General features: G+C 41.1%; 2 protein-coding genes across 2 annotated transcripts; one reads left to right on the top strand and one right to left on the bottom strand.

The window, feature by feature from the left end:
- Positions 1-281: 281 nt before the first annotated feature.
- On the bottom strand, positions 282-5861 carry cct7 (chaperonin containing TCP1, subunit 7 (eta)). The gene is made up of 12 exons (XM_071477816.1): positions 5792-5861; positions 4437-4520; positions 4258-4327; positions 4060-4166; positions 3753-3931; positions 3415-3586; positions 3066-3230; positions 2783-2971; positions 2348-2445; positions 2131-2263; positions 1234-1440; positions 282-1145 (listed from the first exon to the last, which is right to left on the bottom strand). The coding sequence occupies exons 1-12, from the start codon at positions 5795-5797 to the stop codon at positions 915-917; spliced, it is 1641 nt and encodes a 546-aa protein (XP_071333917.1). The 5' UTR covers positions 5798-5861; the 3' UTR covers positions 282-914.
- Positions 5862-7894: 2033 nt separating this feature from the next.
- On the top strand, positions 7895-14771 carry krcp (kelch repeat-containing protein). Its single transcript, XM_071477815.1, has 13 exons — positions 7895-8141; positions 8483-8644; positions 8835-8916; positions 9262-9321; positions 9624-9855; positions 10221-10319; positions 11126-11257; positions 11366-11553; positions 11990-12186; positions 12294-12388; positions 12523-12577; positions 12847-12944; positions 13812-14771. The coding sequence occupies exons 1-13, from the start codon at positions 8080-8082 to the stop codon at positions 14039-14041; spliced, it is 1692 nt and encodes a 563-aa protein (XP_071333916.1). The 5' UTR covers positions 7895-8079; the 3' UTR covers positions 14042-14771.
- The last annotated feature ends 943 nt before the right edge of the window (positions 14772-15714 follow it).

Below are 15714 nucleotides of genomic sequence, written 5' to 3'. Positions count from 1 at the left end.
CGAACCACTGTGTCATGTTCAGTGCACTGAATCCTGTTTCAACCTGATCTGAATTTCAGTCTTTCAACCTGAGCAGATTGCAGAGGGTTAAAACAACAGACTCACCTCCAGCCTGATTTTATGATCCATGGTCATAGATTTTTCAAATATGTACAAATAAATACACTTGTACCGTCTATTAGCACCTTTGTTTAACAATGATCAATCACGTCATCATACATGTACAGTCCAGTTTCCATTAATGTATTGATACACTATCAGGAATAACAGTTAATACAGTATGATTTCAGCTGTGAATTTATTGATAAGAATGGTCCAATAAATAGTTCCACACAGCGTAACCTATGGATGGTTCAGAACTGCTCAACATCCTATCAGTGCTTTACTCGCCATGTTACATAGTTTGTCACGTAACAGAAAAAAAAATGGGTGAGAAATGACCAAATGGCTCCTTCAGGTCAGAGAAAGAGCTGACCTGAGGGGACAGGAGTGTGTTTCTTTCAAAACCCAGGGGGACTGATATCATTCTTCTTGTATTTCAGAATAATTTCTCGGTAAAACGATCACAAGTGGAGCGATACAGTGCGTGAAATTTTAAACAGACGTTAGCAAGTCAGTAAGAAAAAACAAAGACAACACAAGAAACGTCAGCCATCTTTGACAAAGTCCAAAGAATCTGTCTTGAAATTACTAGATGAACTAATCTCTTCCCCCCCCTTTTGTTTGTTTCACTACACCTGCCATTTACAATGTGTTTGTGTCAGTGACTGGTTACACCTCATTTTATCTAGAACTCAAATCCAAATTCAGGTCAAACATGTCAAGATACATTCAACACAATCTGCTTAAATGTAACCTGATCTGTATTTAGATTTTAAGGTCAGTTTAAAACGGGGTGTCATTCCTGCTCCCTCTTAATGAGCATGGGGTCTCCCACGGCCTCTGCCCCTGCCGGCGCCGCCTGGAGGTCCATCCATAGAGCTGCGGGGGTTTTTGATCGTCTCGTCGACCGACAGGATGAGGCAGGCTGCCTCTGATGCTGCTGTCAGAGCGTTGATGCGCACGATGGACGGCTCCCAGACACAGGCGGCAAAGTTGTCTGCAATGTCTTCACTGTTGATGTCCACACCGTACCACATACCGCCCTGAGATAAGAGACATAAAGAGCTGAAGGCATACCCTTAAAACTGAACGCCATAAAAGCTGCCTTGGGCCAGTGTTTTTGCATCCTACCTGTGCATGTTTGGCGCGCAGTTTATTCAGGATGTTGGTGGCGTCAAAGCCGGCGTTGTCACACAGTTGCCTGGGGATGACCTCCAGGGCCTTGGCATACGCTCCGATCAACAGCTGCTGTTTTCCAGGGATGGTCCTGGAATAATCCCGCAGGTACTTTGACAGCTCCATCTCTATGGCTCCTCCACCCGCTACAATGGAGTCATTCTGGAAACAGTGGTTAAATATAGTCAGTGTATTTAGATCCTATACATTTAGTGAAGATCAACCAAACAATGCAGCTTATCCAAAAGAAAAAGTCATACAGAAGTCAGATATAGTGCTATGATGATTTAAAACCACATCTGAACCAAGTTATGTGTCAAATTCATCAAAAATTAAGTGGTCTCTCTCAACAGGTTCTTGAATCACATTTCTAGTTATCCACCCTCAAAATCAGACTCCACCATGTACAACACACCTGCAAATCATCACATTATGCCAAACATCTAGCATTAGTATAAAATGTGACATTAATAAATATGTTTTACATACAGAATAATAGAGCTCTGAGGTTTAATGTGAATAAAAGCAATGAGCTTTATTGACTAACTCTACCCTAAATAAACTCTGCTTGGTCACAGGCAAAAACTTAAACTTCAATAAGCTGCTTATTCTCAGGAAACTGTACCTATGTAGAAACATTAAATTATGTGGATCATTCTGGCCAAAAGAACAAGATGCACATAATAAAATGGGTCACTTTCTTATTATTCTTTTGAATTTAGCGACAGCCAATCACAACTCACACAGCACACGCAGTAACACCGTGCTGTTCATAAATATATAACATTGTGTTCTCATGTAATGATCCTTCTTCCCCTCGCTGGACAAGCTGCTCACATACACTCCACTGACCTTGATGGCTCTGCGAACGATCATGATGGCATCATGCAGCGATCGCTCTGTCTCCTCTGTGAACTGCTCCGCCCCGCCCCTCAGGATGATGGTGCACGTCTTCGCCTTCGGGCAGCCTTTAAAGAAGTTATACCTGCAGACACAGACATGATGGGTGTGAGTGGTAGTGATTCGTGGTTTACTTTAAAAGGCGCAAAATGTAACTCGTCCCTCTTACCTCTCTCCTCCGACCTGGACCTCCTCAAAGAGTTCACACTGTCCCAGGACGTCGTCTGTCATTGCTCCTACTGAGGTCTGAATGGAGCCACCGCAGGCCTGGAGGTCACATCACACACAGTCAGTCATGAATTTGTCAAGCTAAAACCAACATCTAAATTGTCTCTATATCATATTTCAAGTAAAATAACTTCCATTCAGAAACATCTGTTCATGCACATGATCTAAGAAATTATTTATCACGCTAAATGATCTAACATTTAGTAAAAACTGCCTTTTATAAACAAAGAGGAATGGAAAAATAACAATGAACCAACAACAAAAATCAAGAATTTGCTTTGCAATTTTGTTGTCCCGTCACAACACTGGATATGTTGACTCTTTGACTTAAACTGGTGTTAACAGAACAACAGTCCTATATCTGTGAAAGTCCTACCATCATGGTTCTCCTCAGGTCCTCCTCCTGCACTCTGCCGGCACAGAACAGGTCTCTGTCAGCGAAGTACTGGGTGGCCACATCACCGATTGGCAACTTTGACAAAACCACCTTGGCTCCTGATTTATAGATCTTCTCCAGTTTGTCGTACAGGATGTTCCACTCTGCATCCACGATGGCCTGGTAGTCCTGCAGGGACAGAGACAAAGGAGGAATCAATAAAACACATAATAAGATACAGCCTTTCAGGTAGTTGTTGGATGCTGTGTTGCAGTCATCATACCTCCACAGATTTCACGCGGACCTCTGCGTTATCCTTCTCAGCCTTCAGCTCCAGCTCCACGTTGAGCAAAGCAATCTTTGGATTCTCGTATTGTTTAGGCTGCATCTCAAACCCAGCGTAGGAAAAGGTCTTCTTGAACGCAACACCAGAGATCAACTGGGAATCCTGTAAAGATGGAGTACAGAAAACTTGAGGAGAAAGAATTTAAAATAACAAAATGAATGAAAAGCAAATAGGGACAGGGAAGAGGAGACCCTCACTTTTTTACTGTTTCTTTAAATTTCTAACTTTGTTTTTAAATCTTCTCATCAACAATCATATCTCCAAGTGCTAAACTCAAGATACCAACCTCGAGGGCTCCTCCCTGAACCTTCTTGATGCCAATCATCTTCAGAGACAGCAGCTCGTCCAGAGACATGACAGCATCCACCACCATCTTGGAGAAGAACTCCTTCTGACCAGCAATTAGCTTGGAGTTCAGGGCTGTGGCTGCACACTTCTCCAACAACTGCCTCTGCTCTCTGAGAGGAAAATCATACATCTGAAAATGTACAACTAGACCAGTTTTCTTAATTTAACTACAACTTATAGATACAATAGTAGTACACTGCTCCTAGGACAGATCAAATTTCATATACTACAATGCTGCCATGGAAATAAGTTGTTACAATGAAACCGAGCACTCACTCCTTATCATCTTTCTTCACAGAGACGGCAATCTCCTTGATTTTGTTAACAGCGAGGTTGGTGGCGTTGCGGAACGCTCTGATGATGGTCTGAGGGTGGAGACCCTCCTCCACATACGGCTTCAACTGCTTCAGGAACTCAGCAGCCAGGAGAGTGACGGAGGTGGTGCCGTCCCCGACCTGAGGATGGTACAAAGGAAATAAAAATGGTGTCAGTTCTAAATTTCATTTCAAGGTTGAGACAGATTGCAGACGTCCAATCCTCTGGTTGACACGGAACCTTAAACACACACACAAACATTTCTCACCTCAGCATCCTGGGAGCGAGCGATGTCCACCAGGGTCTTGGCAGCGGGGTGAACCACATCCAGCAGTTTCAGGATGGTGGCTCCATCATTAGAGATTGTGGCCTTACCTGGAGAAAACAACGTTCATACATCTGTGATAAGGTAGTTGTAGAAAAATAAGTCCTGTAATCCATTCATTGTTCAACCCTCTCTCCGCACCTCTGCCATCCACCATCAGTTTGTCCATCCCTCTGGGCCCCAGGGTGGTCCTGACAGCCTCAGCAATCACCTGGGAGGAAAAAAAGCAGGCGCATTTAGAAAGATATACCAAGAGAGTTGAACACATCACAAAAGGGAACAACACAAACAATCAAAGAGAGAAGGGCTAGTTTTCTGACCTGGCAGGCATTGATGTTACTGATGAGCTGGGGAATGCCCTGAGACGTATCTGTCCCCTCCTTCAGCAGGATAACCGGTGTGGGCTGGAGAAAGAAGATGAGGAAATCAAGAAATTGAATCAACAGTTTAATTATTACAGAACATAAATTACTTCTTCATGAACATCACACAGCTTTGAACTGAAGAGGTGGCAGTGAGAAACTTTACTATGATTAAAGTGCAGTTGCAGTATGAATGAAAGTACAATATAAGCAATAAATTAATACTGTTCATCATCCTTAAACAAAATCCTACCAAGATGATAACATATACGATTGTGGTATGTCATCATCTTGCATAACTCACTTGTCTAACTTAATACTAAGCAAAGTGTAATTAAAAACTATCAAAATATGTCCTTATAGATCTGTAAAAACATGCCTCACTGAATTCAAGAATAATATCACCATATTATGAGCTATATTACAGTGTCTAAAAAGCAGTCTTATATTATGATGATATTTAATTCAGGCATATTGCTGTGCCACAACACAAACATTTGCCCTAAAATGGTAAAAGACACATGCTGAGGCTGCTGCTGTAGCTGTAGGGTGTGATGCTTCGTCACCCACTGTCAAATGCTGGCTGTCTGTTTACAGCTTGCTAATAATGCTGCTCACTATAATAGACTGTCACAGCTCTTTCTCCAAGCCTTGAATTACACAGCACTATTTCCAGAAAATTGGCTGGCAGATTTCTATCAATGACAGCAACACGGTTTATTAAGGATTGTGTTGTTGAGGCCTTTGTCTGTAACTCTGCATCATTCAGAACCAGCCGCAAGATGCTCAATTTCGACCCCAAACACCCACTGAATCAATCAGAGAAATAAGTTAACGAGGTATTTAGGACAGCTCTTTGCTCTTCCGCAAAAAAACATGTGTCTAATGCAGTCCTTCATACAAAGAGCCTACCATACAACAGTTGACTCATATACTAGCTAACACCGCTGCAATGGCAGAAGCTATTGAAACTTACGACATGAAAATACAATAAAATGTCTTTAAAATACAAGTACAAGCAGTAAGCAGCTGAATATAGTTTTTCATATGCTGTAATTGCAGACATGTTAGCTAGCATCACCGTTAGCATCGTTTACGCCCATTGACACCGGGTAATCCTGCGATGCTAACACAGTCTGGCTAACAATTAAATCTATCTAAAAATCATTTTTCCTAAAATAACAGCTTCCCGAGTCTGCCAACAGACAGCAAACTAAACTGAGGGTGGCGTAAATGCAGATGCTGCCAGACAAACTGCAGGATGGACGTGGATTGTCAGTTTGAGTATCGAGCATGAATGCTAACTCACTCACCATCATCTTTGCAGTTTGTTCGAGAAGCTTTCCGCCGGCAACTCAACCCACAATGCTTTTCGAAAGCGACGGCCGCTGGGTGTGCATTCAAGAGAATGCTGCAAAGTTTGGTCAACAATTTTACATTTTCTGAAAACAAAACAAAAAACACAGTTTTATTGATAAACAAGCTTCTCTTGTGCGACCAAATGCTGTTTTAAATTACTAGTATGGAGTCCCAAAGGGCTCAATATTAAATAAACATTATAGAACAAATGATAATATGTTTGAAATATGTCAATAAACCAATACATTTTGAGCTCATCATTATGAAGTGTTATTTCCTCATTTTTAATTTAATAGCATTTAATATTTTTTTTTAGTATAGTTCATTTTTATTTTGTAAAATTTCTATATAATAAATAAAAGCCTATTTGATAATGGCATTTTTCACAAATATACATTTATTGTTTTCATAATGTCACTTCTCATTTATTCATTGTTTCAATTATTTATTTTCAACAATTTATGTATATTAATATGTGTCTTATATCTTATCGCCCTTTTTTTTAACTAATTAAAGTCTGGATGATACGGTATGTTGCTAGATATTTATATTATGGTATTGTGACCAGATATTCTCTAGAATTTTAGTCATTGTGATATCAGGGTGTGTCTTAAATATAATCTGTTGCTGGTCATTGACGATGCGATTTTCTCAAATGAAATGCACACTTAATTATTTCATTTGCTTACTGATTCTTAAAATAGATGTCTTTTTAAAGTTTTATCTTAATGTAAAGTTACTTTATTTATATATGTATTTATTTTTATTTATTTATTGTGTTCTTAACTTTGTTATAGTGTATTATTTCCTTTGTGTATTCGAGCACAAAGCAAGCAGGCTGGATTCAGATTGCCACCACTGTTTCTATGTTTTGCCTTCTCAATAATGTTTATACCACATAACTGCCGTCAAGTTAGAACCTAACTTCTTAAAATAGAGACTTTAAGATGCCTGTTGTAGCCAAACTAATGCTAAAACAGAAAATTATATGCTTTTACTTTTGCTATACCCCAGATTTATGCAGGTTTATCGATTGTCTGTGCAGGTTACAGATAATCATACTAGATTATCTGTAACCTGCACAGTTACCCCCAGAAATTACTCGCTTAAACAGGGTAAAGAAAAATCGTTAACCTGGAGCTACCACATTTCTCAGTGACAATATTATATGTTCATATGTCCATAAATGATACATATGGAAGCAGCTGTAACAAACCTTTCAGTGTGCAGGGAGAGCAGTGTGCTGAGGGCATTTGGGTTTGCTGCTGGGTTGAGGGTATGTTTGGAAATAAGTTTACCTTCACAAATGTTTAGCACGACAGGCGTTGTGTTGATTTGCATGAAAATGGCGTAACCCAGCTGCACATATGTTGTTGTCTGACCAGACACATACGACATAGGCTATGTCTCTGTGAACCTGAACCTGAGTGTTTTTTTCCCTTAAACAGTAGCAACTGAAGTGCATTTGGCTTCCTGATAGTTTTTTGGTTATACAGATTCACAGACATACATAATTTACAAACTGACTGCATACACAAGAAACAGTGTACCTGACACCAGTCCCTTTTCAATAACACCGCCATTTCATTATGTTATATATTGGCTTTTGTTCTCCACATTCTGGCAGGTGTATTTCTAAAGTCCTCAATGACAGATAAGATACGTTTCTTTGTGTGACACCCTTCCACTACAAGGGAAAACACTTTACATAAGATGAGATCACCAGGAAATAGAAAAGGGCGCAATAAAAATAAAATAAAATAAAATCGAATAAGACGTAATGAAATAGCCTAATAAAAAATAGCTTTGCATACACAGAACAATGAATTTAGAGTCGCGAATAAAAGTGGTGACTGGTGTTTTTGAACGCAGCTTTTGTTACGTCTCGCAGGGTTGCTGAATGCAGGCCTCTGATTGGCTTATAGCTTGAGAGTCGCAAGCTTCGGTGTCCTCGATGTATAAACCAGAGTATGCCGTAGGGGCGGAGCTCTCGTTTGTCGGCTGTGCATTCGACAGCGTAGACCCCACCTCCATACGCCAAACAGCAAAACAAACGCATCCAGTCTGTGACCCAGAACTCTGGCGGAGTTTAGAAACTGTACACATAGCGGTGGCGGGAGAAGTTGAACAGCGCAAGAAAGAAGCAACGTCGTTGTTTTGGTATTTAAATCAACGTCAGAATAAAGTAGGTTAGCAGGAGCAGTTTTGACGGGAATCGCCGTTGCTGGAGGGAAACGCGAAGATGGACGACTTCGGAGTTTATGCGATTTTCGGAGTGAACGGTCCGCCTCAAAAGCTGCTAAGGTATGATAACCGTTGGAGGCTTTAACGTTAGCTAGTTGCTCACCCTGAAACCTAATCTCTGTCCGCTTTCGTGTATCAAAACCGCAACTCAAGCTTCGTTAAATAACGTTACCGTTTCTGTAAGAGGGGGTTCCCAGCACATGTCGTAAATCTCCATCTGTTGCTCCAACATTGGCGCCTCTCTAACTTAGCCGTGTTTATAGCGGAGGACACGTCGGTTAGCTTCTCTGTTGTTGTGAAACACAAGGCAAGAAATAGTTTTGCAGATCTAGCCTAGTCTATCTGGATAGAAAGAGACCAATGTGACGTTATTCCTTTTTTTTTTTTTACCCCCCTGTCAGCGCCGATGGGTCGTGCAGGGTGTGTGTTGCAGTTCCTCCGGTTGTCCGGCAGGTGGTGCTGTTCAGCAGCGGGCCATGGGGGGACAGGATCTGCGTCAACGCGGAGCTCAACGATGCTGACCGGGTACCCATCACTATCGGCAAACTGACTCCTTACAATAGGTAGGTTGAGTCTGCCTCAAAGGAGAGAGAGCTGTAAATGCTGTTTATCCCATGAGTGAGACCTTGAGACCTTACTTCTGCACTAAAAGATGACTGTGCCTTGGTCTTTCAAGGTGCTGCCCACTGCAATTACTGAGCTGTCAGATATATTGGTAACCTGTCACTGAATACTGTATCTGATCTCCTTCAGGTGTCTGTCATGGGAGCAGTGGGAAGAGGAGACATGGACAGACAGTGTCACACTCAACATCGCTCTGGAGGGAGGAAGCCTGGTAAATATCAAACAAACCCCCCAAGTTTTAGGACTAAAGTGGAACAGTGGGAAGAAGCAAACAAACAGTGTCATTCCAGCTGATGGCCAAGCCATCGACAGTTTATATAGACATAAAACACTGTATATTTGGGGCAGTAACTCAGTATATCCTTTGTAGCCTTTTATGGAAGCAACATTGAGAGGAAATAACAGTATTTAGTTATAGTAAACAAATATGTGGTCTGCGTTATTCATAAAAAAGTAGATGCTAAAATGTAAAAGTTTGTTTCCATGCAAGGCTTTTTTCATGGACACAGTCACAGACTAAATTATATATATATATGTTGTACTTTTTTTTTCTCAGACAAAAGCGGCTTGGTCAGAACCAGAACTCATTCTGGCTGTGAAAGAATACACACCAAAGGTAAGTAAAATATCAGAAATAAACCATTTAGCCACACACTGAGAACTAAATACAACGTTCAGATTTATAAAATGCATTTTATACATTCTTGTCAATACAATATGATGTTTTTTATCAGTCATATTGAATAAGTGATATTATGTGTAGTCACTTGTTGTTTTGATAGACCCATTTTCTCTCAAACCAGCCTTGTATAGTTCAGTGTTTTCCTACATTTCCCAGAATGCCTTTATGCAACCCAGAATGGGGCGCAACTTCATCATGTTTCAAGTACAAATTAAACGATTACTGTGCTGTCCCAGGACACCACGGCTCCCCTTGCAGCCCGAGAGCTCAATGGCAAGAGGAAAAGGGGACAAGTGGCAGAGGAAGACAGTGATGAGAATAAGGTGACGAAGAGGGAGGAAGAAGAGAACGTGTGTCCAAATGGTACCGTAGAGAAGACCACACCTGTGCGAAAAGCCAGAGGGCAAACCAAAGCCGGGCAGAAGCTGTTCAGTGGTGGAGGAGATGCTACAAAAATGAGGGGAGCAGGTGAGCAAGATGTGTTTTGTCAAACCATTACTTTTCCAACACTTTATACCAATTCAGAAAAAAATATGTTTAATCATACTTGAGGTCAAAGAGTTATATGGATGGAATTTGACTCAAAAGATCATAATACGTGTGTGTGTGTGTGTGTGTGTGTGTGTGTGTGTGTGTGTGTGTGTGTGTGTGTTTGTGTGTGTTTGCTGGAGATAAAAGTGACAAGTAAACACAGTTTTTATGCCTGTGTGACGGTAAACACCAGAACAGGATTGCTAACGATAATTGGTGCTGAAGACACTCCTGTGGCTCAGTGTGGAGGAGTAAATCATTTCTTTGTGCACGGTTCTTTCTATCAAATCTCCTCTTTACAGCTAATGGAGCGGGAGAGGCGCAGGGGATTGTGGGAAGAACGCCTCCTCAGAGTGCAGTCAGGACGAAGAGTAGGCAGGCCAAGACTCCCACACAGACTGGTGAGTTTGTGAATACACATTACATACCATTTTATCTTTACTTTCTGTCATATTTGTTCACTTTTTGGTGCCTGGGCTGCTCCGTTGATGCACATCGCCCACCTGAGTTCACAGAATGATGTTTTCTGCTCGTCTTTCTCTGGTCGTGAGAAGTGCTCAGTGCAGGAATGTAACATAAAGTTGGATGTGTGACTCACACACAGTCCATGGCCCATCCAGGTATTTGTAGGTTATAGATAAATGGTAGCATTAAAGGAATAGGTTTAATATTTTGGAATATATGCTTATTTACCTTCATGCTGACAGTTAGTTGATAAGCCTAATACCTCTCTCTTATAAGTCCAAGTCATTGACATTTGTGGAGCCTTTCTGTCACCAGTTTGTTACAGTCTGTTTTAATGGAACAGATGCATTTACATTTTCACTAACATATTTATCCATGCCAACTCAAAGACACGGGTGCAAGGACACAACCACCCATTGTGTCTTTTCCTCTCTGAGGGACAACATCCACTGATATGTCCCAGCATTAACACATGTCGACTCTCCGTAAAAGAAGCAACTGTAACCACATTCACTCCTCAGAAAATCACAGCCCCTGATGAATCCTGTCTGTATGCCATGTCTGGTCTCTGTTATGATAATCTTTATGTATCTATAATAATGATAATGAGCTTCAGCGGGCAGAATCCATGAATTTTGAAATTGTATTTGATTTTGTTCTGTGTTGACATTCACATAGTTATACTGAGGCTGTACATGAGATGTTTAACACTTGAGACATTAAATCTCTGGTTCTCCTGCAGCCCCACTCCTCAGCCCGTCAGGTCGCTGGGGTCAGACTCTGTGTCCCATCGATGCTCAGACAGCCATTCTGATTGGAGGACAGGGAGCCAGGATGCAGTTCTGCAAAGATCCCATGTGGAAGTTGTGCACAGGTCAGTCACACAACAAATCTGCAAAATCGGTGTCAGCAGAGCTCCTGTCTAAGGACATTGTAGATTTCCCATGGGTCTGTGTCACAACCAGTGCTCTCTATCCCACAGAGGACATGTCCTGGGTGGCTGCCGAGACTCTGGCAGAGGGTCCAACCCCTGAGGCCAGGATTGGACACACGGCCGTCTACGACCCAGACTCAAAGCGGATCTTTGTGTTTGGAGGCTCTAAAAACAAGAAATGGTTCAACGATGTTCACATCCTGGACACACAGAGCTGGAAGTGGACCATGGTGGAGGTGTGTGTGTGTGTGGAGGTGTGTGTGTGTGGAGGTGTGTGTGTGTGGAGGTGTGTGTGTGTGTGTGTGTGTGTGTGTGTGTGTGTGTGTGTGTGTGTGTGTGTACTTGCTACATAGTAAGGACTAAAAAAGTATTTTACCAACAGAGTGAGGATATTTTGGGAAAGTGAGGACATTTTGGCAGGTCCTCACTTTTTGAGACACCTTCAAATCACATTTTGAGGGTTAAGACTTGGTTTGGGAGTTATGGTTAGAACTAGGTTTAGGTTAAGCCTAGGGTCAGGGTTAGGGTTATGCATTATGTCAATGAGTGTCCTCACAAAGATAGAAGTACGTTTGTGTGTGTGTTGACCTTCAGTTACCTCCAGAAGTCCCCACCCTGTGAGGACATTTTTACTTCACCTTCTCTTTCTCCATTTCCTCTCCTCTCTCTCAGGCTCAAGGTAAGGTTCCCCCTCTGGCCTACCACAGCTGCAGTATGTTTCGGGGTGAGCTCTTCGTACTCGGAGGGGTATTCCCTCGTCCAAACCCGGAGCCCGACGGCTGCAGTGACTCACTGTACATCTTCGATCCCCACCTCTCCATCTGGTATGAACCCATTGTGACAGGCGACAAACCCTCCCCCCGCTCAGGGTAAGATGGCTGGATCTGACCGGCAGTCTTTCTTTCAACCACACTAACACGTTTTAAACACATCATTTTGTCCAGCTCTTTAACTCCCTCTTTATTTTTTCTGTCAGACACTCAGCGTGTGTGATGCAGGAGAGGAAGATCTATGTGTTTGGTGGATGGGACACTCCGGTCTGCTATAATGACATGTACATGTTGGACCTCGGTAAGACACACACACACACACACACACCAGCTGGTTTATAAAGGAGACTCCTGGTTTCATGCACATGAACACACACGGTGCACATGTGTCTAGAGACACATAATTAAAGTAAAACATGTTTTTATTTTTCTTAGGTCTGATGGAGTTTTCTGCTGTGAAAACAACTGGGAAAGCCCCCTCTCCTCGAAGGTATGCAACTAGACTCACAAATACTGTGCGTCTAGTTGGAGCTAAGGCGCTGGCGTTAAATCTCACTATGTGTTCAATGTTAACCGTTGTTATTGGTTATTGACTGTGTCTAACACAGTCAATAACCAATCCGATACTTATTAAATTGCCTTAAAGTCAAGTACTGAATATAGTCCTAGTATCAGTACTAAAGCCTAAAGTCTAGCTGCAACACTGTTTTGTTCTATATAATTCACATAAGTGTGTGTGTGTGTGTGTGTGTGTTGCAGCTGGCATGGCAGTGCTGTGCTTTCAGACACAAAGTTTCTGATCCATGGAGGTTACAACGGAAACAACGCTCTCACTGACACCTTCATCTTTGATATAGGTGAGAGGCAGCTCCCTGTTACACACAGACACAGACACTCACTCACATGCATCCAAGGAAAACAGGTCAAAGTCCTTCTGATGTCTGATTTTCATTGTAATTATCTCAGAAATTAAGTTTCACATTTACAGAAAGTAGCTGATTTGTACAATCAGATTATTCAACACCCTGGTTAAATATACAGCCACAGCAACCAAAGAGCTTTTCAGGGTGAGGAGGTAAATTAACTGGTCAAGTCAGTCAGCTGATCTCAATCTGATTGACCCCACAACAAGCAACAGCTGAAGGAAACTGCACTGAAGGATTGGGAAGATGTGAAGTGTCTGATATCTATTGGTCAAAGGTTTAATGCAGCTGCCTGCAAAGGAATTTCCACAAAATATTAAATATATTGATTTTGACCTGGTTTGTATCTGTCGCATTATATTTGAACCCCCACACCTTTAGCACTCTGTATTAAAAGGGCTTTATCTCCCACCTAGTTCTTTCTGTATTGATGTAAACCTCCTCAAACTAAAGCTGACACTTTGTACTTTAATGTGGTATCCATTGTTTTTATTTCAGCATAGCACAGAGCCTAAAGAACAAATGTGATCTTGTCCGAATACATGTGGTCTGGACTGTTTATCGCATTTGTTAAATATGTACAAAAACTGAAGTGGGTTAAGTTAGGTAGCTTCATATTGAACAGACAGCTACGATAGTGGTATTGATCCTCTCATCTAACCGTCATCGAGGAAGCAAAAAAGTCAAAAGCTTGGACACACTTTTTCCACCGGGACTGGTGCAACAAACAAACCAGTTATTGTTCTTGTTACATGATGAATTTTACATGAATGACTTTTTGTGTTCGTTTCATTGGTTCAGACACCAACAGCTGGACAGAGGTGTCGCTCCCTCAGCTCTCTGTCCCCCGGGCAGGGCATTCCCTCATCACCATGGATACATCGAGTCGCCACCCTTTCTCAGAGGAGGATAAAGACGTGGATATGGACGCAGGCACAACTCTGCTGGTCTTTGGAGGCGGAGACAACGAGGGCAACTTCTACTCTGACCTGACGACTGTCCCCGTGGAGGAACTTCTCAGTGATATTTAAAGAGAGTGAGTCAGAGGTGAATTCTCACACCCTGACTGGATGTGAAGCTATTTCCACAACCCCACGTTGCCCTCTATTATTTATATGTTGTCTTTTTTTTTTCTTTTGTTGAATGATCCCTTTAATTTGTCAATTATGTGTTTTTTTACAGGGTTTTTACAGTTTTGGTTTTGGAAAATGTTCATGCATGTACATTTTGGGTATTTTGAATACAGATCTCAGAAAATACATAAATATTTACAAATATCTCCCATGTTGTGCAAAATAGGATTAAGATCATTTTCTACTTTTTAAGAAAACTTGAAAAAACCTCTTCAAGTTTCTTCACTTCAAGGAAAGCGAGACTTTATTCTTACTAATAGCAACAATGATCTTTGTTTTTTAACGTAAAAATGTTTCAGATTAAGGCATCAAGATTTTATTTCAATTTTTATGTACATAGTTTAAAGCGTCTCAAGTTCTTCCTCAGGTAAAATGCATAGTTTTATTTTGATAGATTAAATATATGTGTTTTTCTGTTCCTCATGAATAAGTGAAGCTTTCACAGGCCCTGAACATTTGGAATAAAGTCTCTGAATAGCTGCAAATAAAATAAATTGTATTTTATTGTGTTGAAAGTTATCATCTTCAAACTGCTGCGTGTGATTTTAATAGAAAAAACTCTCTTAATGCTTCTGTGCTGTCCAGTTTTGCACATCTTGTCTTTACTTAATAAACATTTGAATTTTCACACTGTCTCTTTGATGCATAATGTTATTGTGGACAGTAACGCCCCCAAAAAGATGCAGAGACAGTTAAAGCTATTTCGATTCAGTTTACCACCGTTTTCATTTGCAGAATAATTAACCCATTTTTAAAGTGGTGTCAAAGTGATGTAAATTAAATGAGGTTTGACACTGAAAACAGAAAGACCTGTTAATAACAGCCCTGTTGGCCCAGTAACTCAACACTAACATGAGCTAATGTCGGACTGGCAGAGTAACTGATGCTATCTTCAAAGAGCCAGAGCTAAATGGAGACATTTTAATAAAAGATTAGTGGAGTCGAGAGGGATTATCTTTTATTCTACTGAATGGCTGATAATGGTGTCATCAATGTGCCTGTTTTTCAACTTCAATATTTTCATTGGATTATATCCTTGTGTTGGGCACCGGGATGTTCGCACAAGTCAGTATATTCCCTCTTATATAATGCAGCATTAAAGGACATTCTGTGCATCTGTGCACATATAATGTCTCTGTGTTTATAGTGTTCACCCCCAGAACAGAAATCATGGAATTAAATATGTTCTAGTTAATAACTTACATATGATGTGTATTTTAGGCTGATTCCAGTATGTTTAGTAACAATAAAGTTTGGTCGTATTAAAGCAATAAAATAATTAAATAAAGGATTCAGGGTAAAGAACAGTGATATAGTCTGTGTCATATGAGGATAAGGATGATGATGTTTATGATATTTGTGAAAGTCAATCTTGACGCCACGTGGACAAAGCTGTGGCCACCTCAGCAAAAGCAGAAGAGCCCGAATCCTGCAAAAAGCTTGAAAAATGTGAGTCAAAGAACAAGAGAGGCCATGTTTATTTTCTACTATTTTGTGTTTTTCTAGAAAAAAAGATTGGCAAGATCAGTTTATAATGTTTTCACCCACTGCACGGCATTTCCTCTGGTGAT

Source organism: Trachinotus anak, unplaced genomic scaffold, assembly GCF_046630095.1.
Source record: "Trachinotus anak isolate AG129_WGS33_773 ecotype Australia unplaced genomic scaffold, CSIRO_AGI_Tana_v1 ptg000005l, whole genome shotgun sequence".
NCBI classification, from domain to species: domain Eukaryota; kingdom Metazoa; phylum Chordata; class Actinopteri; order Carangiformes; family Carangidae; genus Trachinotus; species Trachinotus anak.
The sequence above is the reverse complement of the archived record's forward strand: the minus strand, read 5'-3'. Positions and strand labels throughout refer to the sequence as shown.